The 26018-nt window shown below is 28.8% G+C and overlaps 3 protein-coding genes and 1 non-coding gene across 4 annotated transcripts in view; 3 read left to right on the top strand and 1 right to left on the bottom strand.

Moving 5' to 3' along the window:
• Window positions 1-619: 619 nt before the first annotated feature.
• On the bottom strand, window positions 620-699 carry Trnal-uag. The gene has a single exon. It is a non-coding gene; the product is annotated as a tRNA-Leu (tRNA).
• Window positions 700-1808: 1109 nt separating this feature from the next.
• On the top strand, window positions 1809-3476 carry LOC113376580 (UDP-N-acetylhexosamine pyrophosphorylase-like protein 1). Its single transcript, XM_026616547.1, has one exon. The coding sequence runs from the start codon at window positions 2017-2019 to the stop codon at window positions 3466-3468; it is 1452 nt and encodes a 483-aa protein (XP_026472332.1). The 5' UTR covers window positions 1809-2016; the 3' UTR covers window positions 3469-3476.
• A 1504-nt stretch (window positions 3477-4980) lies between these two features.
• Window positions 4981-26018, top strand: part of LOC113378526 (nuclear RNA export factor 1-like) — a 51273-nt gene continuing 30235 nt past the window's right edge. Inside the window, exon 1 of the mRNA XM_026619067.1 lies at window positions 4981-5130. The gene's annotated coding sequence lies outside the window, so the exon portion shown is untranslated. The remainder of the gene's footprint in view (window positions 5131-26018) is intronic.
• Window positions 14188-26018, top strand: part of LOC113375118 (protein spire-like) — a 502830-nt gene continuing 490999 nt past the window's right edge. Inside the window, exon 1 of the mRNA XM_026615068.1 lies at window positions 14188-14780. Coding sequence (XP_026470853.1) covers window positions 14486-14780 — 295 coding nt within the window. The 5' untranslated portion in view covers window positions 14188-14485. The remainder of the gene's footprint in view (window positions 14781-26018) is intronic.

The raw sequence follows: 26018 nt of genomic DNA, 5'->3' as shown, positions 1-26018 counted from the left end.
ATTAGAAACGGCTGCACTATCTTTGGCCAAAATCAGCACTTCTTTCGGTCAATAGGAATCGAATTTTTTTAAATCATTTAAATCCATGTTCTCAAAATTGTTGACAAAAAATTGTATCGGCACACACATACATCCATTTTTTGTAACAAGGTATGCCAAAATGTTCAGAAGACTTTGAAAGGTAAATAATGCAAGAATTTTCATTTTCTACTTTTAACAATTACTTTAATTTACCACATGGAAAGTTTATAAAAATTATCTAATATAGAAATAAAATTTTATTTCTGTATGCAAATATAATATACAAATACATTTACATTATTCTACGGAATTATATTCAATTTAACGTTTATAATATAACTATTATTATAAACTATAAAAAAGAATTGTATACAAACGGTTTCTTATCTCTCAACCTTGAATTAAAATAGCTGATAAAATATAATTTTTGGTGTAAGCGTTTTGTTAGATAAATAACTTTATAGCTGAAAATTATGTTTAGGTTGAATTAAAATCGATAAAATTGCAATAACGTGCAGTTTTAACGCAATACGAATTTGATACTGTAGTCATAAAGATATAAGTTTGCATAATTTCGAAAATGCTGAGCAAAAAAATCTGACAGCGGTGGGATTCGAACCCACGCCCTTTCGGACTGGTGCCTAAAACCAGCGCCTTAGACCGCTCGGCCACGCTGCCTTGCGAAATACTCTTCTACTTGTATATACTATATTACATGGTCCCACTTGATAAACCGTCACAGACTACGAATTTATAGATTATTGAAATTCAATTTAGATTTATCATTATTTTAAATACTTTCAATGGAATTTTATTTATACATGAAAATATTTAATATTATTTTGTAGATTTTAATATTAGAAATTTCTGACTTAAGAATTGTGAATCTATGACTTTAAAATAAGTAATGATTTAAGAGTCGAATTATTGTGCTATTATCGTTTGGGTTAGTTTTGAAAAATGTACAAATTAAAATTACATAATTATTTTTATTTAGTATATTCGGTGTGTCTATTGATATCTAATCAAAATGTTATACTTTTCTTGTTATAACCATTTCTGCTCATTGTTTTCTTTAACAGATACCAAAATAAATAAATTATAAAAATATTTAGTACATTGTATATAATTTTTTAACATTGAGAAGAGAAAACCAAGATTATGCTTATTTACGAACATGTTTTTAATTCAATGTATTTTTAACTTAACGTAGCGTAAGTTATGATAATTGCAAAAAAAAAAAAATAAAATGAAAAGTGGACAAGGCAGGTCCAGCCGTTTTGAAGTGCCAAAAATGGTAATTCAGTTCTTGAGAGAACGGAGCGGTCGATTTCAATCATTCTTGAAGGCGGGTCTAGCGGTTTTGGAGAACGAATAAAACAAAAGTAAAAAAAAAAATCCCATTTGGCCGACAAAATGATTACTGGATATATGAGCATCAATTTATCGGATATTTTATAGAAATTTTAATAATAACTAATTTTGTTTACATTTCTATGGGTTCCGTACCAATAATTATCCGTTGGACTGCGACGCGGCGCTTTGATATTTTTTCTCTAAAACAGCTACGGACCACGATTGTTTAAAAAAAAAATCAAAGTTTTCAAAAAAAAAAAATTAATTTATATTAAATATAAATATATATATTCTTATTTAATTATAAAAGAATTTCAAATTTTTCATAAACGGTAATTAAAAATAAAAAAAAATCAAAATTCTCATTTGTTTAGTTTTCAAAAAGCGTGAGCCCGCGAGCTGTCTAGGTTTTCGATAGTCTGCGTCGTTGTGGGTTGAGTAGAGTGGCGATGGTAATAGCACAACACATTTCAGTTTCTGTCAAAGTGAAACGTCAAGCGAAATACAAAATGCAATTAGTCGTGACTTTCGCTCGGCACCGTGATGTGTGTTTTCGGGAGATAGTCAATTTTATAATCGAACAAAATACGGCATGTATTAAATGAAACAAAAAAACAAATTTTATAAATAACATACAAAATGTCACGACTAGAGGAGATAAGAAATAGGTTAGAAACACACAAGCAACAACATTTACTGCAGTTTTGGGACGAATTAAACGATGTTGAACGCGATGAACTTATCCAAGACATCGATGAATTGAATTTGGAAGAAGTTAATTTGTATTTTGAGAGAGCGTCATCGGATTTGGGCGATATTAATGGAAAGTTAGATGATCTACTTAAACCGATTCCTAGTGACCAATATGAATCCGTTGACACGACAGATCCCGCGCAAATTCAAACATATTATGAAGAAGGTTTGAAACAAATATCGCAGAACAGGGTCGGAGTGCTGTTGATGGCGGGCGGACAAGGCACAAGGCTTGGATTTTCCTCTCCCAAAGGTATGTACAAGGTTGGTCTACCCAGTCAAAAATCTCTGTTTCAAATTCAAGCTGAGAGAATACGACGGCTGCAGCAACTCGCTTATAAACAAACAGGTATCGAAGGGAATATTACATGGTATATAATGACGAGTGAACACACTATGCACCCCACGATGGATTACTTCGAAAGCAATGATTACTTTGGCCTAGAAAGGTCAAATGTAATAATGTTTGAACAAGGAAGTATGCCCTGTTTTGACTTCGAAGGTAAAATAATCTTGGACCAGAAACACAGACTCGCCATGGCCCCAGATGGCAACGGAGGTTTGTACCGTGCTCTTCGAGACAGAGGAATTTTAGATGATATAGAACGAAGAAATGTACATTTTTTGCACACACACAGTGTGGATAATATATTGATTAAAGTTGCAGACCCTGTATTTGTTGGTTATTGTTCTTTAAATAATGCGGATTGCGCAAATAAAGTTGTTGAAAAAACTTCTCCAACCGAAGCCATTGGTGTCGTCTGCAAAGTGGATGGTAAGTATCAAGTCGTTGAATACAGTGAAATAAGTTCTGAAACCGCGCATTTGAGAAATAAAGACGGTCGCCTTACATTTAGTGCTGGAAATATTTGCAATCATTTATTTTCTGCACCCTTTCTACGAAAGGTGGCAAACATTCATGAGGCAAAACTAAAGTTGCATGTTGCCAAGAAAAAGATTCCTTACGTTGATAATTCAGGTCATAGAATAACACCAGATAAGCCAAATGGTATCAAAATTGAAAAGTTTGTGTTCGATGTTTTTGAGTTTGCAGAAAATTTCTTAGCATTTGGAGTTAAACGGGATGTTGAATTTAGTGCTTTGAAGAATTCAGATAGTGCTGGAAAAGACTGTCCTTCGACAGCAAAAGCAGATCTTTTGAGACTGCATAAAAACTACATTGAACAAGCTGGTGGAGAAGTACTCGATTATTGTGAAATATCTCCTTTAGTCACTTATGCCGGTGAGGACTTGGAAAATCTCGTAAGAAATAAAATAGTCAGCAATCAAATTGTTGCTGCATCAGAAGAAATAATTTTAACCAATGGTAATCATTGATTGATTGACTGAACATTTTAAAAACAAATTTTATATTCTATATTTTTATATTCTATTTATTTAAACTATTTTACAATTTTTATCATATTTATGCATTTTATCTACACATTTTTTTACATGACTGTTTTTAATCGTCACAATATTTTTATTGTAAATTTGTAAATAATTACGAAACTCGTACTTACAAAAATTTTTATATTGTAGTTTATTATTGTGATAAATGATGTGTATGGACATCGAAAGAAATGTACAAAAATGATATATTTGTAATAACAAATTTTAATTATATCGCAAATTTTAATTGAGAAAACTATATCATGTAGTATAATTTAAATATAAATAATATATTAATATTTTCTTGAGCAGATTGCATCATACTTTACAATTGATGGGTTTCTAAAGTGTTTGTATATATTAATCACTGTTTTGTATATATTGATGATAGTTGAAATGTTTTAATACTTAATAATCCACTATTTGGTGCTTTATCATTTTATTGTAAAATATATTTTTAATTTTCAGTTTGTATTTTAGACTTACTTATTATGAAAATTTGATGCAGTTTAGCTTTTATTTTAAATAATATTAATCTAAACTCTATTTTAAAACATTATATTGTATTACATAGATTTTAATTTATAAATCTTTAAGGGGTGTGGCAATATTATAAAAGGTGGTGGTAAAAATATTCCTCGTATCTAGGTTATATTTAGTATATTATTTAATTGCAATAAGACTTATTAAACACTACTTGAAAATTCACGTTTCTAAAACGAACACACCACTGCCTGAATAGTTTAAATATTATTTCAATGTTCCATTTATAACTTTTTATAAAGAATAAATGCATTGTAAAATAATAAAGATTTGAAACAAGTGTTTGAAATTTCAATATCATGGTAATACTAATTCCTCTAAAAAAATATTTTATAATTATTGAACTAATTGTGCAAATCATCACATTCTATATATTGTTAAATATTTGAATGATTGCTGCATTGTAAGTTATGCAATAAGCAGCTTGCCTTTATGAAACATTGTGGTTTAGAAAGTTGTTTGATATTTTATTTTATTTCAAAGCCCAATAAGAAATATTGAATAAAAATGTTTTGCCATCAGCATTATTCCATTAGGATATATAAATTTGATAATTTAGGAATTACGTAATTTATTTTAAGTATTGATTTCAATTTTTCCTATTTCCTTTCTCTGTCATAAATTAATATACATTTCCGAACCACTTTGTTACCAATTAATTAAATATATTGGATACTGTACCTGTTCCACGCAATGTGATTGCTATTGTTTGTAATTTGTTACAATTTTATGCTTTTTTTGAATAGCAGTCATAACGTAATAATTCAATCAGCTGTTGTAATAAATATCCTTTCTTAAAAATATAGCATTTCAGAAGTCAACACAACGGTTGGCCTATATATATTTGATAAATTTTTATGATTAGAATTTTTTGAATACTGATAATATATTTTAATTTGATGCAGTGATGCCGCAGAAGGGCTATTATCACTTGGAAACATATTTCCATATATATTCTCAAGTATAAAGCGATATCAGACTGTCCGAGGTGGACATCGAACTTGAACATTCTGGTTGAAAAGCCGAAGCTCTTACCACTGAGCAACAGAGAAGACCTATTAATAGGTAAGGTCGAATAATATGCACAAACAGATATTTTTTTATGTATTATTTGAACAGCGATCAGAAATTCTATGGCCATATAAGCTGTTGTGATTGGACTTAGCTACGTCGTTTTTAGATGACAACTTTAATAGTTATTAGTTATCTCTATGTGATGAATTTGGTTATTACAATTTCTGCAATACAATTGATCGTTCGAGTAATGCAAAGGTTTTGTTCGGGTTTTTGTGCCTGGATGGCGTCAACTAACAAAGCACCAACCTTCTTACATGCTTAATTTATAAAGTTTGATTCGTATGCACTTCCGAAAATAATTCGATCGTTTGGCAGTTATCCTTTTTATCGAAAAGATGATATATTAATTTTTGAAGAAAAATATTTGTACATGTGCTTATAGTAATAAACATCATGTATGAAAATTGATTAGTTTTTCGCTGCATATATTAGAGTTTTAAAAAATGACTTAATATTCATTTCTAAAAGAATAAATTGTTAGCGCACATTAACAAAGAAAATATGTTATAGTAATTTATAACAAAAAGCACAAAATATATAAACGTGGATTGGATTTCAAGAATATGTAATTCCATTCAATCATGCTTGAATAGTTGCATGTGTCTATTTATACTTTTTTTTTTAAATGAATTTGGAAGTTTTTTTTAGTATTATTATATATATATATATATATATATATATATATTAGGGCGGGTCGATTTGTATGGGTAAAAAAAAGTCACATAGGCACATACGATTGTCGTATACTAGGGATCAAAATAAGATACTTTGCCGAAGAAACCATATCTCTAAAATGAATTCTGATGTCCCGTGCATTCACCCAAAGATTGGGTCAAATTTTAAAAAATCCTGTTTTGCTCATTTAGAGCGCCTCAATAATGTTCAAATGTATGACCGACCCCCAGTCACTTTGGAAGGCCGATCTATCCATGCCCATGGTTTACCCCCTGGGACCTCCCCATACAAAAGTTGAATCGTTTTGGGTACTTCAACATGACAAAAATCTGCGATTTATTTTTATTATAAAATTTATTTAATTATAGGATATGTAAATAAAACTGTGTAAAACTCATAAACTATTGTTTGAAGTCTTTTTTAGTTTCAAGTCTGGAAAATTTTGCACGGCTCTCTAATATCGTCGCCGTAACAGCCCCTAGCTGGTAGAGAAGCGCAGAGACAAATGGAAAAATTGAAACAAAAAAGAATTTTAACAATTTTTTTTTGTTAAAAAGTTTTTTGTGTATGCATGAATAAATATCTGAAAAAAATGTTAAAAAAAACATTTTTTGCAGTGTAATACCAAAAACGATGATTTTTTGCAATATTTGTATGGGAGACTTTTAAGGGGGTTTCAGGGGGTTAACCATCGGCATGGGTGGATCGGTCTACCAAAGTTAGTTGGGGTTTGTTATACATTTGAACGCGATTGGAGCACTCTAAATGGATTAAAACGGAATTTTTCAAAATTCAATCCCTATCTTTGGGTCAATGCACGGGACATCAGAATTCATTTTAGATGTATGGTTTTTTCAGCAAAGTATCTTATTTTTCAGCAAATTATCTTAATCTACAAAGTCATAATTTTTAATAAATGAATTTGATATGTTTTGATATGATAATTTTTACCTTTCCCCTAAATAAACAAAATATTTTATATTGTATCTAAGTTTGCAAACGAATCACTCTAATTAATATCCTATTATTTTTTTTTTGCCTGAGATTTATAGATAAGCAAATTTTTAGGTATGCTCTTGAATTTATTTGTGAAAGGTGTTCAAGAAATAATATTAACAGTCTAATTTAATCTAACTGTAATCAAATGAGTTTCTAATTCAGTCAGGAGCTATTTATTCAAAGGTTCAAACATGTCAAGTTTGATAATTGATTGTATGATGGCGCTACAATTTCTTAAATAAAGTTTCAATTTGCGACTGCGCCTGCGTTGCATTTACTAACAATACGTTTGTGGGCGTATCTTTGCGATACATTCAAGTGTAAAGATAGATCTTACTTGAAAATTTCTTTGTATTTGCTCATTTTATAATCGTTTTTCAAAATTGGTTATTTGCCGTTAAAAATAATAGTTGTGAAAAAAAGCATTTTTAATGCTGGACTTTGCCGTAAACTAGACCAATGTTATGGCAAGGCTATGTTACGTTCCAATTTTCATACAAAATGTTGTTAAAATGCCATGTGATCAGGTGTTTTGCACATAAAATGCAACTTCACTCATATGTTATCAAGCATATCTAACAGATCCAGTTATGGTAACATAGTTTTTTTAGACATTTTTGCATTTTGTATGTTAGATTTTCTATCTAAAACGCCTGTCTGCACAGCAACCACATAAGATTTTGAGCGTTTTTAGAACCACTTTATATGAAAACTGCTACATAACATAGTCTTGCCATAACATTGGTCTATTTTACGGCAAAATCCGTCCCTTAGTTCGCTTTTAATTCAGGTATTTGCCACCGTTTTATAAAATTGATATAATAAATTATTATTAAAAATACTCTATGTATAATATACACTTATCAATAATATATTTTTGAATATACATTAAATTACTATTGTTCCACAGAGGGATAAATATTTTATATAAAATAGTATTATAATTAAAGGATAGTATTTGATTCATATACTAACGTGCTTATAATATTTGTTTAAAAAATGTTAAGATCCTAATATTCATATATCAAAATGCATATCGCAGTGATTCTATTTATATATATATATATATATATATATATATATATAGATTAAACAATTCAACACATATTATACAAAAATTATCAAAAAATATTTTAAATTCTAATAGTGAATGAATGTAGTTAAAGTAAACGTGCTTGCTTAGATAATAACTTATAATATAGATTATAATTTTCTTATGAAATTGATTATTCGTTTGACTCTAGTTTGATAAAACATTTATAGTTTCATATTAACAATTGACAGAAATTTGAAAATTTCAAATTATTCCTCGATTTCAAATTACAATCGTTTATTATTTCTATTTCTAATATTTGTATTAATTTAATATTTGTTTCTAGAGCTAAAAAGTTCGAGTAAACTGCATTAAGACAAAATTGCATATTTTCATTGTTTATTATAATAATTATTTATTTCTTTGATTAGCATTTTCTTAAGGACTTTTTACACACATTGTATGATTACTACTAGAAGCGTAAAAATATGAAGTAATTCGTGACTTATATTTGGTTATGAATGTCAATTAATAACTTGCATGCATTTTCTATTATCTCTTGCTAATTTTTAGACTAATCTTTCTAGAAGGATAAAGCTAAAAGACTACACGATAGAAAAATAATGCTTATATTAGGGCTATTCTATTTGATTTTAATAAATACTAATATTAATAATATTTTTTTATTTTTGTTATTATTTGAGTAGCAATCAGAACTTAAGAGTCCTATAAGCTGTTGTGCTGATTTTACTTAATACTACGTCGGTTTTACAGATAGTAACCCAAACAGTTGTCCCATCTTTGTGTGTTAAATTATTATTACAATTTCTGTAATAAAGCGAATATTTATTGACTTAGCAATGTCAAATGATAGCTATAATTCCAAGCGTGAATCGATGTCACTAATGTTTGAAATCAGGCTGCTCGATGTATCTCGGGACCCCGTCGCTCTATCCGCTTACCTACGAGCCCCAATTAATAATGATATTAGATACTTTATACATACATACATTCTCAGTAATGTTAGAAAAACGCCTGGTGAAAAACAAAAAAATTAAATATTTTTTAATAATTGTGATTAATTAAGATTTCAAATGACTTTCTGAATAGTATATATCTTCATTCTGTACCTAGAAACAGAAACGCAGAAACTTTTTACCTAAATTATTTTATTATATAAATTTTATTACACTTTATAAATTTTATTTTGATTACATTTAATGAAGATTTATGATCACTAATATTAACTATTAATTTCCCCTAAAATTTATATTTTATATTTAAATTGGAGGCGTAACGGTTAACGTGCGGCCTAGTGTGGACGGAGCGTGAATCGGGCAGCAGCAATGTTCATTTTTACTTGAAAATATAGATCAAAAATATGTTTCCAATTTAAAATAAGCACATTTCGAACACTGCGGTGTGAAATGGAAATAGGAAATCTTTCATATGCTTCTTCTCTAAATCTATTTGAAGTTCAAATTCATTTATACACTAATAATTTATCATCTCCAAGCTAAAAATAAATAAGTATAGGTTTAGAATTTTTTGTTGTATTCTACTTAGTAATAGTAAAACCATACTATATACTATACTACCTGAAATAAAAATTAACAGTGGTGCTGTGTTTAACCATCGCAAGGTTTCGGACTGAAATACGCGTTATCGGCAACCTAATATAAGTACACTGGGGCCTCGCTTTACGGCCTAGATACGTTCCGCAAAACTTGGCCGTAAAGCGAAAAGCCGTATGACGAATCAATTATTCTAATACGTATTCATACAAATTCAATGGGATCGGTTCCAAATTTAATAAATATATAATATGGTTTATGCATTTATGGTTTATGCAAAATGCATTTTATTTTTTTATTTTGTTTAAATTATAAACATATTTAACAAGAACATAAATTTTACATAAAATAAAAAACTTCAAAAACATTCCATAATTTTTAAATAAAAATGAAACAACTAAAACCTACAGATCACTGTCACCATCATTTTGCGCTGGTGGTTTGAAAAATTTGTCTAAAGTTGTTTGTTTTGCCTTCTTGTCTATTTCTTCCTCTAATGATCTATAACAGCTAATGGCTGAGTTAATTCCTCTAGACACATTAGCGTTATGTTCAACGTCAGGATCGTTTTCAAGGAGGATGTTTATTCCTTGTTCAAAATATGAAAAAGCGCTCGACATGATTTTTGATGTTAGCTGTTTGGATACAACAGGTTCCGTATCTTCATCATATGCCGGCACTGCTTGCAACTGAATGAGTTCCTCATATGAAAGGGGTTCCCTATCAGCTGTAAGTAGATCCAGTACAACAGATTCGTTTAAATCTTGAAAACCGAGATAATGTGCTAAATCCAAAATGTTTTGTCTAACTTCAGGAAGGATATTAACTTCTGCATCGGTATTTTTTATACATTCTGGCCATATTTTTTTTTCCAAACATGGTTCATTGTTGTCGATTTCAATTTCTTCCAGGATTCACTAATGTTCTCAACAGCATCCTTTATATTATAGTTTTTCCAAAACGTTTGAAACTTTGAAACGTAAAGATATATAAGAATTTTCATTTTCGATTTTTTTGCGATTACTGTAACTTGCCCTACGCGAAGTTAAAAAAGCCGTTATAGCAAAACATTTTAGGCCGTATATCGAAAACGTTCCTTAATTAAAGAGGGCCGTTATAGCGAAAGGCCGTATAAAGAGCGGCCGTATAGCGAGGCCTGGGTGTAGTGATATCCATTATCATCAGATCCAAAATATATTTCCAAGTGAAAATAGCCCTAACTTTTGCTAAGGCACTACTGTATAAAAAGAACGTTTTGAATAGAATTGGATCTGAATGTATGTGAAAAACCAAAGTGATAAAAATTTTAATGGATATATGCGGAACGTAAAATAATAAAATGTGAAATAAAATTGAGTATAAAATTAAAATAATATGTGTGACTGAATGCTCTAGTAAGGCCGATTAAAATTAGTTGTATATGGCAATTTGCAAAAACTTTAATAAGTTCTTTTGCGTTTATATAGTCAATAAACGTTTTCAAATTTTGATAAATTATTGTTATTAAACCACTTGTCGTAGGACTAGAGTATTTTATAATGTTCTTTAAGACCATGAACCGCATCACCATACAAAGTTTCATAAAAATCGTCAAAAAATAATTTTCAACAATACATTACGAAACAACAGCCTAGCTGTTCACTAAAACTATTTCACTATTCACCACGATTTCCAACTGATATCTTTCAAACGGGTTTTGAATTTTCAATATCGGTTCAGGATTTTTTGCGAAAACGTGAATGAAAAATTTTGCGCTTTCCTTTTCGTAACGGTTTGGCCCAATATACCGAAAAACTAAACTGTAAACGGCGAAATTTTGGTTCTTATACACAGATACATACTATTTTCAATTTTCATATCAAACGATTCAGCATGACTCTAAATGTCGAGAAAAAATAAAAAAAATTTCAAGGAGTTTAAAAAGTCCGATAATATATAATATTACTAATATATAAAAATATATACACAATGGTGGATTTACTGTAGAGGCGGTCGGGGATAGTGCCCAAGGCAGCAAATTTTCTAGGGCTAAAATTTGGAAAGTAAAAAAAAATTATACTATACAATTCTTCTTAATAACTTGTTTTATTTCAAGAAATATAATTTTTAATTGCATTATGTTTCAAATAAAATTTTTGTATATTATAATTGCGAAAATTTAAGTGAAAACTATCAAAATAGTTTAATTTTATTTCCAGGGAGATTTAAAAATATAATATTTATTTTTTTATTTTTGGGAATTAATAAATTTCTTTCAAAAAATCAAAAATGTTTTCAAATTATTCATGTCTTTTTAAGAATAGACTTCAATTGAATAATTATCCGATAACACTAATTAATTTTAATTTAAAAGAACAATAACAAATTAGGAAAATTTTTATTAATACATTTTCTGTGGTCAAATAGTTATTCTCATTTTAGAAAAATAAGTAAGTAACTATTTAAGTAAAATTTCAGTGATAGGGCGGCATTTTTGTCAGTATCTCGGGCGGCATAAATTTAAATTTGGCACTGTATATATTATAATTTAAAAAAAAGATATAGTTAAAGACAAACATCTGTTTCATAATTTAATAATAATATCATATTAACCCTAGAACGGTATCTGCAATAATAAATGATGTAGGTACTTTTGCTATGGAAATTTTGCAAATATAAAAACACTATTTATTACTAAATCAGAGTTTTATATTTTTTGAAATAACCTTTGATGATATCACAAAGTATACAATGACAAAAGATGAATAAAAAATCACTTGTTAATCACAATACCATTCTAGGGTTAAGCTAGGGTTTTTTTAGTTTATATATTTTGCCATTGTCTTCTGCAGGTTCTAAATCTGCAAAAAACATGTGTAAGGACAACTTGGTTTTGTGTTGTTTCACATAAATTATACTCCTTACTTTAAACTTAAGTTTCTTTAATTCATTTTTTATTTCGTTAGTCTCATATGTAAGGTGTATATTTTTTATCACGATTTTATAAGACCGTTCCTGGATTATCTGATATACTACATTTTTTGTTTTAAAGAACTTGATTACAGCCCTGTATTGATCTGGTAAATTAGTATTTATTCTGGCGATGTTATTTGGCATAGATTTAAGTATATATTCATTTTCTTCTACGATTTTATTTAAATCACTTTTCATATCCGGGAAGTCTGTAATACCGTACACAAATATTGGTGGTGGTCTTTGTATTTTTGTAGTAGTCATTGTGATGTTTTCATTAGTTCGATTAACTATATTGCAGTTTGATGTTTCTGTTCTCGAACTTAATATGTCAAATCTATTTGATTGATTGCATTTTCAAATGAATTGTTTGATGAGGTTTGCCTACACTTAGAAGTTTTACTTGTTGACTTTACGACTTGTCATGAGACAGTAGGCTTAAGGTACAACTCAGTATCTTCAATGTTATCATTCATCTTAGAACGTAAGGCCACATGTATTTTTTTTGATAATGTGTTTCCTGATTTGGCTCTGTAGAAGCTGTTGTACCCCCAATTATGGGTGCACATAAACTTTAGTTATCGTAAGTAAATTTATCTTAGAGCAATAATTAATAAATTATGGTAATTTTATAAATTTATTCAAACCCAGTTATGTTAAACATACGTAAAAAAAGTTCACTGTTTCAATTTATGTAACAAATATATATTTTAAACTAGTGGGGTGTGTGGCATCGTGCCTTAAGGCAAATTGCTGGAACTTCCCGTACCGTAACGAAATGCTCGAGGAATATTAAATGTTTTGAAATAGATTATTATAAATATTGTAACATTGTCTAATATTTATAAGAATTATATAAACTTAATTGCAAAGTTGAAATTATTTGTTTAAAATATATTAGAACTATAGTCAGAAATAAAAATTAAATCTGAATTATTTTCGATATACAGAAAATGAAAAAAAAAATTAAAAAAAAATTGAAACAATTTTTTTTCCAAAATCAATGATTTTGTTAAGACAAGCAGAAAGTTCTTTGAATCAATTAAATGGGACGCTTAGTTCTTTCAAAAACTGCCATTTTTTGCCTGCCTTTGCAAAAAACTAATAACCACTTCTCCCAATCATTACTAATTGAATGTTTTTTAGATCATTCAAATCGTATGTTCCGTTCTCTCAAAAACTCGATTTTTTATTTTCTTTCTGCTCTTTATTCCGTAACTGCTGGACCTGCCTCTGCAAAAAACTAATCTGCACATCTCCCTATCAATAGGAATCGAATGTTTTTTGAACCATTCAAATCGGTTGATCCGTACGCCGAAAACGTGGACGAAAAATTGTATCCATACATACATACACACACACACACATTCATTTTTTCTGAAGTATGCCAAAATGTTCAGAAACCTTCAAAACGTCGAGAAATGTAAAAATTTTCAATTTTGATTTTGGCCCATTACAATAACTTACCTACGGAAGTTATAAATATTTTTACTCTTTTTTTATAATATCAATTATTTTATTCAATTATATTATTTAAAACTATTTACAGAGATAACTTTCATATTAAGTTGTAATCTAATTTCGAATAAAGAACAATGTAGAAATTTTAAGAGAAATAATGAACTGCAACGAGTTTTGTATCCTCGATAAGACAATTAATTAGCTGTTTGGATAGTCCTCCGTTTACTATCACCATTGCGATTTGATGTGTTTTTATATACCGGACGATATTGATTTCCAAGTTGGTATTGTGAAGAGCGGTATAGCGGTATGATATCTATGGTTCGTGCGTCAGTTCTCTGCCAGCAGCCGGCAGTGCAAGGTCTAATAAGTCGTACGTCGATTTTTTCGTGAGAATGGATGCTAGACCACGTGTTTAAAAGACATTTCATCCAAATTGAATGAAAAGTTTATTTTCAGTCCTATACAGTATCGTGTTTGAGTTTATCAACAAATTATAAAATGCTATTTTAACAAGTGATTTATATAAAATGGAGTCCTTTATATATAACATTTTATCATTAGGACAGTGTTGTTTCAGTTTAGTTTATTTAGTTTAATAAGTGTTAAATAAGTAATAAAAATTAGTGCAACAAAAAAGGTTGGCGCGATGGCAGCAGACGTCAAAGTATCGAAACCTGCCCGGTGTGCCTTGGACAAAAATGAGTGTGTGAATGTGCAGGATTTATTAATTTCCTTTAATTCTCCATTAAACGAGGAACACATTTGGGCTCTGTGCCATCAGTGTGTGAAATGTTACATGGATTTTTTTAATAATAAGCCTGAGAGGGACGAAGGTTCTGATCAGCAGAAAGTGCCGGTGCTGGTATCGGCTCTAAGCCACATCAAATTGCATAGAGAAGGCACAGTGCACGAGGATACTATTTTTCCAGAAAATGAAAGCGGTAAGTGATATCGTTTTTCAAGGAAATTTTTTCAATTTTTTTAAAACTTATTTACATGCACTTATTTACGTGCATAAGATTTGTTCTGTATATAAAATACTCTTTCCGCCAACCATTCTTATTGACCTGCATCAGGATTTTTTTTTCAATTGTAACTTCAGTTCTGAATCGACGATCATCTCGTGTTTAATGTTTTTGCACAAATGTTTATAAAATCATGTGCAAATTTCTTTAAATCGAACCAATATTTATTAAACGCATGATTAACATATTAACCATATGTTAATTTAAATTTATAATAAAATTAAAAATGAAAATATACAAATGAGATGTAATAACTCTGCCGATGTACTTGACATTATTTAATATATCATATAAATAAATACAAAACTTTATTATATTCATTGTGCACGTCTCTGATTGATATTAATACAATCATTCAATTATATAGTAAAAAAAATTGTATATTGGGATCAAATATAATTTGTTATATTGGAAATAATGAATTGAAAACTTCTAATTTATAAACAACCATCTACATATAAATATTAGGATATGGTAGGATCAGGGTCTAGGAGTTGGTTGAGAAGGTTCAGTAAGAAATAATATTACCTATTATTTAAACATAATTAGAATACTTTATTGCTTAATTATGAAATTCATAACCTTGCAATTGTGGTACCAAAACATGTCTTCAGTTATTTTACTTGGCATCAGACATAACAATTTTTGCTATTCATGGTTGAATACTAATTCCTATAATCCCTTTATTCTTTTATCTTCACCGCCATAATTTTTAATTGTTGATTCTTTGTTTGATTAGAGAATGCTGTTTTTGCCGTTTTTGCCGTTTGTTTACATTGCAGGTGTCAAACCTATCGGTTACTCATAGCCCAAAAGTCTTTTATTCTGGCAATAACACTTTGTTTGTACATGCAAATAAACACTTGCGAATATCGATTTCAATCTATTGTGATTATTTCGCACTGATAATATAGGGTCGGTCTTGTCAGTAAATATGTCGCAAAATATAAGTGGCAGATTCTGGGTAAGAAACCTCGAATTACCAGAATCTATTTATCAAGTTGTATGAAGACATTTGTTAATTGTTTGTTGCTCCGCTGCTTCTTGCACCAGAATTTAGAAGTCTTAAAAAATTATGGCCTATTAACTTGATACAATAAATTGTATCGACTGGTAATTACCCACTAGGGTAAATACTATCTATAATTAGATGTAAATAATGTATACCAAAATAATTTATAGAATTTATTTATATAGAAGACAACAAAAATTGTTAATTGTTGTTAATCATTAAAACTTTATTTATTCAAAACTAAATAGAGCTACACGTGATAACTGATTTTAAATTTTCATTTCAATCTTTTAAATAATTATTATATTTTAAATTATATATTATATTCGAAATCATTACTGACAAGAATAGTAAAATTACAATTTTTCCATTTTATAAAAATAAGTAGCAAAAAATGCATTATAGGGTTTTAATGATTTTTTAAAGAGGATTTTAATGTACAAAGCTCGAAAACACAAATTTGATCTTGAATTAATGTTAAAATGCAAATAACAGATTGCATTGAAAGATAGATATTTAAATCCATTGACTTATATTTTAAAAACATTTTATCACAACTGCACGTCTATGTAAAAAAGGGATATACTTCATGAATCTTTGAATATAGATTTTATAATTTTTTTCAATAAAAGATGATTTGATTTTTTTTACTTTCATTATTCGCTGTTAAAAATTTACAAAATTCTGGCATGTTTATTAAATATTTTTGTAGCATTTGTCATTCTGAGATCTTTTTCATTATAATTTGACCTCTCTGACGGATCTGTCCAAATATGGAATTTTTTTGAGCCTTGGACATATAATTGTTGTGATATTATATAATTGTAGTCGATACATTCATTTAAATACTTACAATTAGAAAAATTATTGTTTGTGATTTTTGTGATATTTTTGCCACATAATTAATATTATTTAGAATTAAAGTAATAGTTATGTGAATTTATTATACTTTAAATAATTATTTTGTTATCTCGAAATGAAGATAGATATTCATGTTGTAAATTCATAGAATGTATTTTTTTCATATTAAATGTAATGAAAATCTTACAAAAATAAAAACAAAAACAATTAGGAAAAATTTTATATTTTGGAGAGATCTAATTTAAATATTTAAATTCCAAGATTATAAATGATTATTTTAGTAAAGTTTTAGTCTATCTTAGTATAAATAAATACAAAAATTTTCTCCCACAGATATAATTATTGATAATCAAACGCATATTTCAAACTTACGAAAATGAAACTCCTCTGCTCATTCGCACTCTTAATAATGCATATGCCAATCAAATTTTGGAAACGCTAATAAACAATCTTTGCTAAAACATTTACACCCGATGAAAAGTGCTTTTAGTAATAATTTCTTTATGATTGAAAGCGCAATTAATTAATATCAGAACAGGTCATTAACAGCAGTGCCAGTCAAGTTGAAGTTTAAAATTTTAAAATGTCCTGATTTTTATTTAATTGTGATACGGTTTTCGTGGGAGCAGAACCTTTTTGGGCGTGTTTCACGTAGACAACAAATGAATCAGAATTTCAAACATCTCGTTATTCGATGGGGTGCTCTCGCACCGTGACGGAATTTGTTCGAGTCACTTTAGTATCGTGTGAAAAGCAAATTATTTGTAAATATACTGCTTATAAATATACTTTACTTACTTAATCGCTTTTTTATTACAAAAAAAAGTTTCTGAATAGCTTTTGCATCTTTCATGTTGGTCGATTTTTCATAAAACCATAGCTGTTTTATTTCATTATATAAAAATTAAATTAAAACTAAAATAACATCTTGATGTTTTAATAGTTGATTCCATATTTTTCAATATTTTCCATACAAGATCAATATTCGACTTATGCCCCAAGATACTGGGATCAAGTAGATCGAAGTCCGTTATAACTTAAGAATTAATATCAAAAACAATTTTCTAATTAAAAATAACCTTTTTGAAGTCTGGTGTGGACAGAAGTATTCAAAATCAATTTGATAAAATTTTAATATATATATAGTTAGTAATAGCATCATACTCAGACGTCTAATCAATGAATGGGCATTCTATTTAGACACTTTATAAGTAGGACTAAAAATTTGCTAAACTGCAATTGAATAACTGGTAAACAAGAAAGTTGTGCGAACTAAACACATTGTTCACTCACAAAATTAATTGGCCGATTCTGCCGTAAAATGGACCAGTGGTATGGCAAGGTTATACGTTACGTTTCAGTTTTCATACAAAATGCTACCAAATATTGTCAAAATGTCATGTATTTGCTGTTCAGGTGTTTCACACATAAAAGGCAACTTCACTCATATGTTAGCAAGCCAGATCTTAAAGATCCAGTTATGATAACATTGTTTTTTTGACATTGGTGCATTTTCTAGGTTGTTTTTTTATCTAAAACGCATGGACTGTGCAGCAACCACCTAGGATTTGACAGTTTTTAGTACTACTTTATATGAAAACTGCTACATAACTTAACCTTGCCATAACATTGGTCTATTTTGCAGATTGCAGTATCGGCCCCTAAACTTACTGACCCAGATATATCAACTACTACTGATGCTATAATTATTAAAATTTTTGTCAAAAAATTTAACATGGGGTTCGATCCTAACTTCGGTCTAACTCAATATCAGGCAGCATATTCAAATTTTGAAATTATTCTAATGACATCGATGAATTTGTTTAAAAAATGTAAGATATTTTACATTACATGAATAGAGTACGGACTGCATGATAAATTTTATGAATAATATATATTTTGGCGCTGGATAACACAATATATTTTTATTATCATCTATTATTATGGCGTACTAAATTAGAATTTTGTTACGATTTTTTAAAGTTATTAAATACCTCTCTCCCATAAGTCGTAAGTAACTTGTTTTTTTTTTGTAATATTGATTCAATCAATAGCATATTCTTTAAATGCGAATTGATTGAACTACAGTAAATACTAATTTAATAGCTCAGCCATAAAACCGTAGATTCGTATAAGAAGCGTAACAGCCTAACGAATCAATTTAATTGCATTACGCTTTGATATAAAATAGTGAGTTATATTCTCTGACCTCGTGTTTTCATTACTGCTATTTCATGATAGTAATACCAAAATTATTTCACTATTATTACTGTAAACAAATATTTTATTTGAGCAATAAATTTTATTAGATTTGTGTGAACCCTAACATATTAAATATCTTTATCTTAAATATCTAGTCTCGGTGTAGTAATAGTAGTAATAATAAATTCCAAATATTTACACTTCTATATATTATTTTTCAATATATTGGAATGAAAAATATCTTGGTAATATAACTTAACATTAAATCAATTAATTAGGTAAATAATATTGTATATTATAAAAATATATTATACATAAACTAGATGTTGTAAATAGAAAAAACATGATGTAAAGAAATTCGGTATATATATTTGTTTACGTAAATATTCTAATATTTTGCATAAATTAGTATAACAAAATTATATAAGCAATAAAAATGAATGCGTATCTATAATTACTATACTTTTTTTTTTTAAACTTATATTTGTCGTCCCCGTTTTTTTTTTAAATTTCTTTTTATATGTATGAATTTAATCAATTTCGAAATTAATTCTTAGATTAATTTATTCGAAAATCGATGCAACTTTACTCATTATTGTGTTTAAAACATATAGAGCACAAACTATCGCAAACTAACTAAAACTGACAATCTGCAACTGTTTGAATCAGTTGCAGCTCGTCAGTTTTGGTCACTTTCTGCTTGGATGGAACAAACTCATAGAAAATCCAGCTTCTTTTCAGAAAATGATCCAAAATTGCGAAATAATATAATTGTTTATTGTTCACGTGGACACCGTTTACTATATTTTTTAGTCATACATCACATTTCATATAATTGCATAGATTTCGAAAAAATAAGTAAAAAAGTGCTTTTCATTGTACATGAGTAACGTCAATCAAACCTTACAAATATAATGAACCTGCCAAGGTAAACAAATATGAATTCACGGATAAGAACTTGAAATCGAAAGTCGCGAACAATAATCAAAATTGCAAACGTGGTGTGCTTTGATGGATTAAAATGACACTGAATCTAATTGATTCAAGTTCTAGGAAGCATGCTTCGCGTAACTCTTCAGCAAGGCAAAAAACCAAAACGGCATTATTCTGATAATGGCATTACCATCAACAATCAAAGATGTAAATCAAAGATTATTGTTATAAAAAACATTATTTCTCTGCTCGTCAGTCACTTTGTCAGCCAAATTAGAGTTAGTGAAGAAAGCGTAAGCACTTACCGACTGCTTTTGTGTCGGCGGTTTCCAAACTAAAAGCACTTTTGTCGAAGAAATCTTCGCCAGGGGAGGATATCATATTTTTGTCAGATAAATGACCGCCATATATTTTTTTATTTTTTCGAAATTATAATTATTATTTATTTAAATTTTTATTTGAATTAGAGACAATGTTTATTTATTGATAGACTAATTTATCAAACAAGTGGTGCATGGCATCGTGCCTTAAGGCAAATTGCTGTAACTTCTCGAACTTTATTTAAAGATTTATTTTTTAGAACTTTGAAAAAAAATATTTATGAGATTTTTGAAATTTTAGAAAAGAATTGACCTTTTTCAAAAATGTGTATTTTTTAAAGCAACCGTGATACTATATAGCTGCGTAAAAATTGAATATCGAAGCGCGTGGGCGCCGCGTCGCAGTATAACGAATAAACATTGGTACGGGATCCATAGAAATGTAAACAAAGTTTGTTTCATTATTAAAATATCTATAAAATATGTGATAATTTGATGTGCATATGTCTAATGGTCATTTTTGTTCGCTAAATGTTTTTTTTTTTTACTTTTTTTATTGGATCTCCGGAACCGCTAGATCTGTCTTTCCAAAACTTTCACAAGTCCTTCATTTTGTCAATACAGATAAAATGTTTTTTGAAACATTCAAATCGGACGCTCGGTTCTCTCAAAATTTGAATTACCAAATCGTCGACGAAAAATTGTATCCGCACATACATACACACACACGCGCACACGCACACACACATGCATGCATACATTCATTTTCTCTGAGGTATCAAAATGTTCAAAAATCTCTGAAACGCAAAAATACATAATTTTTTTTTATTTTAGATTATTTTTGCGATTATACTATAACTTACCCTACGGGAAGTTAATAAAACTTGATCCCGAGGGCCCAAACTCTTTCATGCGATTGTGTATGTGCACCTACTTTTCTAAATAATTTGGTCTAATTTAATAATTGTTTAAATGATAATTTAAGAAATAAATTCAAATTCTCTATATTTTCAATTGAAAGTCGACGTCACTACTGTTTGTAATCAGGCTGTTTGAGGCAGGTGTTAAACCTGAAACTCCTGATTGAAATCCCATAGCTTTAGTCACTAACCTATTCTTTAATAGAAATATTCTTTTCTATCTTACTTACCTACAAGAGCAATATTTTGGTTTTATTTATTTCAGTAGAATTCAACAACTTTTTTAGAATCCATATTCCATTATTAACGGAAATGTTAGAAACCACTGACTTACTTATTTCCTTCAAATCCATTTACGTGCAACATTCAATTTAACACGTGCGCGTTTAATATGAATATATTGATACATTTCACTTGTGATTTTTGACGAATGATAAAATAATGAGAAAATTTGAATTCGAGGCGTCGACCGAGTGAAATTTCCTATGAGTGAAAGACGAAATAACTGCTTTAGAACAGTGTACATGATTTTGTTAACATTACGTTTATTATATCTGCCTTCACATTGCGAATTCATATAAGTTAAGTATATTTTCAATCTGACTTGTTCGACTAACTTATAGTCAACAGGTCGTTTCGTTCCTGGAAGATTCTAAGCACATGTCTAATTGTCAGATCTCAAAAAAAACCAACGTTGAATTAGTTATATAAAAATTGAATCATATTTTCAATACGTTGTTAAAATGTTCACAAAAATATTTTGGATGAGTAAAGTTGTAGTGGGTAGTATTACATGCTATAGACCCACAAGGGATGCTTAGTAAAACTAATTTAGGGCCGGCCGTGGTCCCGTGGTAAAAACGTGAGCTAGCAAATCCTAGTCCCGGGTTCGAATCCAACCTCGGTCGGTTCGGTATCAAAGCAGCTTGATACCAAATTTTCACTTGAAATCATAGATTTCAAATATGATTTCAAGTGAAAATGGCCTTTCGTGGGCATTGCTGCAGCATACGTATATGCAGAGTGTGCAAAGCTGTAGTGGCAGCATGCCTCTTACAAGTAAGAGGTACATGGATTGTATAACTGTATTCAAAAAATGAAAAAACAAGGCCTCTGACTCTGTGCATCCATGACTGAGTTGGAGAATAAGTCAATACATCTACCTTCGGGAAAAGTTAAAATTCAAATATATGTAATAAAAAGGAAAAAGTAATAAAGAAACATGTAAATATGTTAGGAAAAAAAATGTATGTAATAAGTAAGAAATAGTAATATGTATGTAAGAAAAAGCGTTAAGTGTCTTAAAAATGTAAGAAAAAGTGTTAAGTATAAAAAACAAAAAAAAAAAAAATAGTAAATTAGAGTATATACTTTTTAGGTCATATGATCGACCGCAAATGAGAAAAATTGCTTCAGAATTCATTTGTACAAAAGTTCTATATATTTAATTTTTTAGTTACCAATGGTAAAATAAATCATTCATAATAGTTTTTATTTTTGATCTTTGGGATGCAAGGCTAGGGCTCTTATTACAGAACCATGGAAAAGTTCTAAAATAGACATTACCGGAATAAATTCAAATAATAATCGACTAAACTAGTGAAATCTTTATTACCCTTATTTCTTGAGGGGATTCTTCTAGTTAGTTAATGAATACTACGGTCGGTCGAGTTAAGGTACAAAATTGCTTTATTAAAATTTTCCGTTCAATTTTAATAACAATGCTGAAAGCTATTGAATTAAGAGCTGGATATGCACGACCATATTTTAAACGACTATATTTTAAAATGTTATTACTAACTAAATTTTCTCTATGACATTTACTATCTTGATAAATTATAAATAAACGATGAATAAAAAATTTCCAAGTCTTTCTAGCGATTTCTGGTAAAACGTCATTCTGAAACAATCCGAGATGTAAAAGACTGGCTTACGTCTTCAAGTGCGTGAAAATTAGATTGAATGCTCAGATATTTTTATTTCTATCGTTTGAGACAATCTTAATGAAACAAATGTATGTATTTTATCCCGTGTGAGAGTAGTATTTTTTGCGCGTAAATAAACACTTCAATGTGAGTTAATTTGATTTTAATTCAAAGAATTCCCAGCTCAACTCGGCTTCGCTTGATAAACGATTTGAAACAGTAGAGAAATCAGCAATGGAAAAATGTTATCTTGTAACAACCAGCATCACCACTACAGTTCCTTCCTTATATTATTTAAGAGTACAAAAATTTTATTGTAGAAATTATTTTATCTCCGAGTAGAAAATTATGTATTTTTTGTTACGTAAATCAATTTATTTTACAATTACGAGAACGGATTTCATGTCGAATGTGGTAAAGGTTGTTACCTTAATGATTTGAGAATATTTAATTGATTGAAGACGACAAACTTTTTTACGAATAATAATATAAAAATGCCTTTTTAGAACATATTGAAAATGATCAAATCGTATCTACTACACCTAAAAATAATTTAAAGGAAAAGCAATTAAGAAAAACAGAACTCTCGAAAGCTCTTGCCAGTCCTAATTTTACTAATTGCAAGTGACAGATCATCTTATGCAATTAATGAATGTTTTATCGATAAACCATATTTTCTACCAGAGTTTTCTCAAATGAACATAATAATTCTTCAATTTACATTCTACCTATTTAAGGTCTTTTATGCTTTGTAATGTGACGTCTAGACACTCAATGATAATGGACTAGAAGTCACTAGTAAAGAAACCAGTTTCTACGATGACTGCAGAATATTTTCAATTTTCCTTTTCTAAATAGATTTTATGAGCACCGTGGTAAGAATGAGGATAATTGAACCACTGGTTGCAGATTCGATATCTACTTCGTTTAGCTTGATATTAAGCAGTAGTAATATCAAGCTTATTTCACTTATAGATCTAGAATCTATAGATTCTTACATTTCGGTGACATTATTGACAAAATAATTAATCCAAAATACTAATTAAATATATTATTACATCTCAATTAGAAATGGCAACTACTGGGTTTCTTTCTAATTGCCATTATTATATTAAACTAAACAATTACAGAGTCTCTATATAATAATAGATATATTATAACTCACATACAAATAAAAAGTAAAATATGGATTTTCAAAAACCATTGGAATATTTTTTTACAAATACAGAAATTCATTTTTTATGGTTTTCACTTTTTATTTGATTATTTATTTCAATTTTTTATTTTCAACATGATATTTACAACAGTCCTTACATGGACATTTAGTAAATCTTTTTAGATGCTTAAATACAATATCGGTATATTTAATATATATATATATATATACACTATTGTTATTGCTTAATCGAGCAGTATATAAATATATTGAAGATAAAACCGTTTCGAAGTTCAATTTATAAATGAAATGTATTTTAAACACAAAATTTTAAAAATGATTCAATTAATTGAAATTGATTATTTTGATTTAGATACATATATAGTTTGAACTTGACGCAGTTTTTGGGCTATCTTAAATGCGATACGAACATTTTATCTTATCTACAGCACGATAATAATAATGTACTGTTGCAGTTATTTTTATAAAGCGAATATATTGCTATCACTTGTACGATCTTAAATATCAATTTATAATTATACTTAAACTGTTGTTGTGTATTTCTTTACCATTGAAAGTGTTATTTTATAGCTACATTACGACTGCTAGTTTTATTAAGATTTTATCACTTTATCTGTTAATTATATTCATCATACAAATATTGATAACCTAACTTTCGATCATCTTCCGTATGTAAAACGTTGCATATGTAGTTTGTTATACAGTGTATGTGCAAATATACCCAAAAAATATAATTGGAAATATTTAATATTATTTGCAATTACTTTATTATTTAAACTATGGCAGTACAGTTTGGAAAAGTTATTAAGTCTACATTATGCATAGTATATTATATGTAGGATCGAATATATAAAGTCATTAAATAAACTAAATGTACTAATGACCCGTGTGTATAAATGATCTTACAATTAGTGCTACTAATGATTTCAAACCTTTCAAATTACGTTCAAACATCTTTATATATTTAAAGCTAAACGTTATTAAATTAAATTAAATTGCAAGTATACATATTATTAAAATCTGTGTAAGAATATAATGTTTATGTAATGTACTGAATTTTAGCCAATTTATTGCTTTTTAAGCGAATTTACTTTTTTTTATTATTTACACCTTTTCCACGGTAAAGGTTTAGTTGGTCTTTTATACCCCTGTTAAATTTAATTTAAAATTAACAATGCATCTTATAAAACAATTAAATAACGTATACTTAAAAATTATATCAATGTTTCGTGAACTAAACAACAGTGCTCACAACTAAAAAAAAAAAAACAACGAAAAAATACTTTTGTTATGGACTGTCAAACATTGCAATTTATTGAGTGGTTATACATCTTCTTCCCTTTACTTTCAAATATTGTTGTTTAAAAAAATTTAACAACTTTTGTTTTTGACGTATGGGTAGTGGGCTTTTTTACCCGCAGACTTTTATGCCCCGCTCTACCCTATATATAGTATATGTAATAATGTATGTATGTATGTACTTATATAGGTATATATGTACGGTGGCTTCATCTTGAATACCATAACACAATATCCTAAAGGTTAATGTCAACGTAGTCAACATTGAGTAAGGCTTAATGCTGACCTACATATATTTATAACATCGTGAACGACGAACATGTCACATATATACGAGTCACGTATGTGTATATAGAGAAAAAGTGATAAAGGCTAAAATACAACTTTTGAAATTCATAATCATTCTCTTCTTGACATTTCCGCAAAACTTAAGTTATTTTTAGCCGAATATACTTAATACGTTTTATATTGATCCCTGGTACAGCGAGTGAGGATGTGGACGCCT

Source organism: Ctenocephalides felis, unplaced genomic scaffold (assembly GCF_003426905.1).
Source record: "Ctenocephalides felis isolate EL2017-DRISC unplaced genomic scaffold, ASM342690v1 CF-g0.4_SCAFFOLD_01886, whole genome shotgun sequence".
Lineage (NCBI taxonomy): Eukaryota > Metazoa > Arthropoda > Insecta > Siphonaptera > Pulicidae > Ctenocephalides > Ctenocephalides felis.
This window is presented reverse-complemented; position numbering and strand designations above follow the sequence as displayed.

Bases quoted from the DNA above. Each gene is read 5' to 3' on its own strand.
- LOC113376580 (XM_026616547.1), top strand. From the start codon at position 2,017: ATGTCACGACTAGAGGAGATAAGAAATAGGTTAGAAACACACAAGCAA.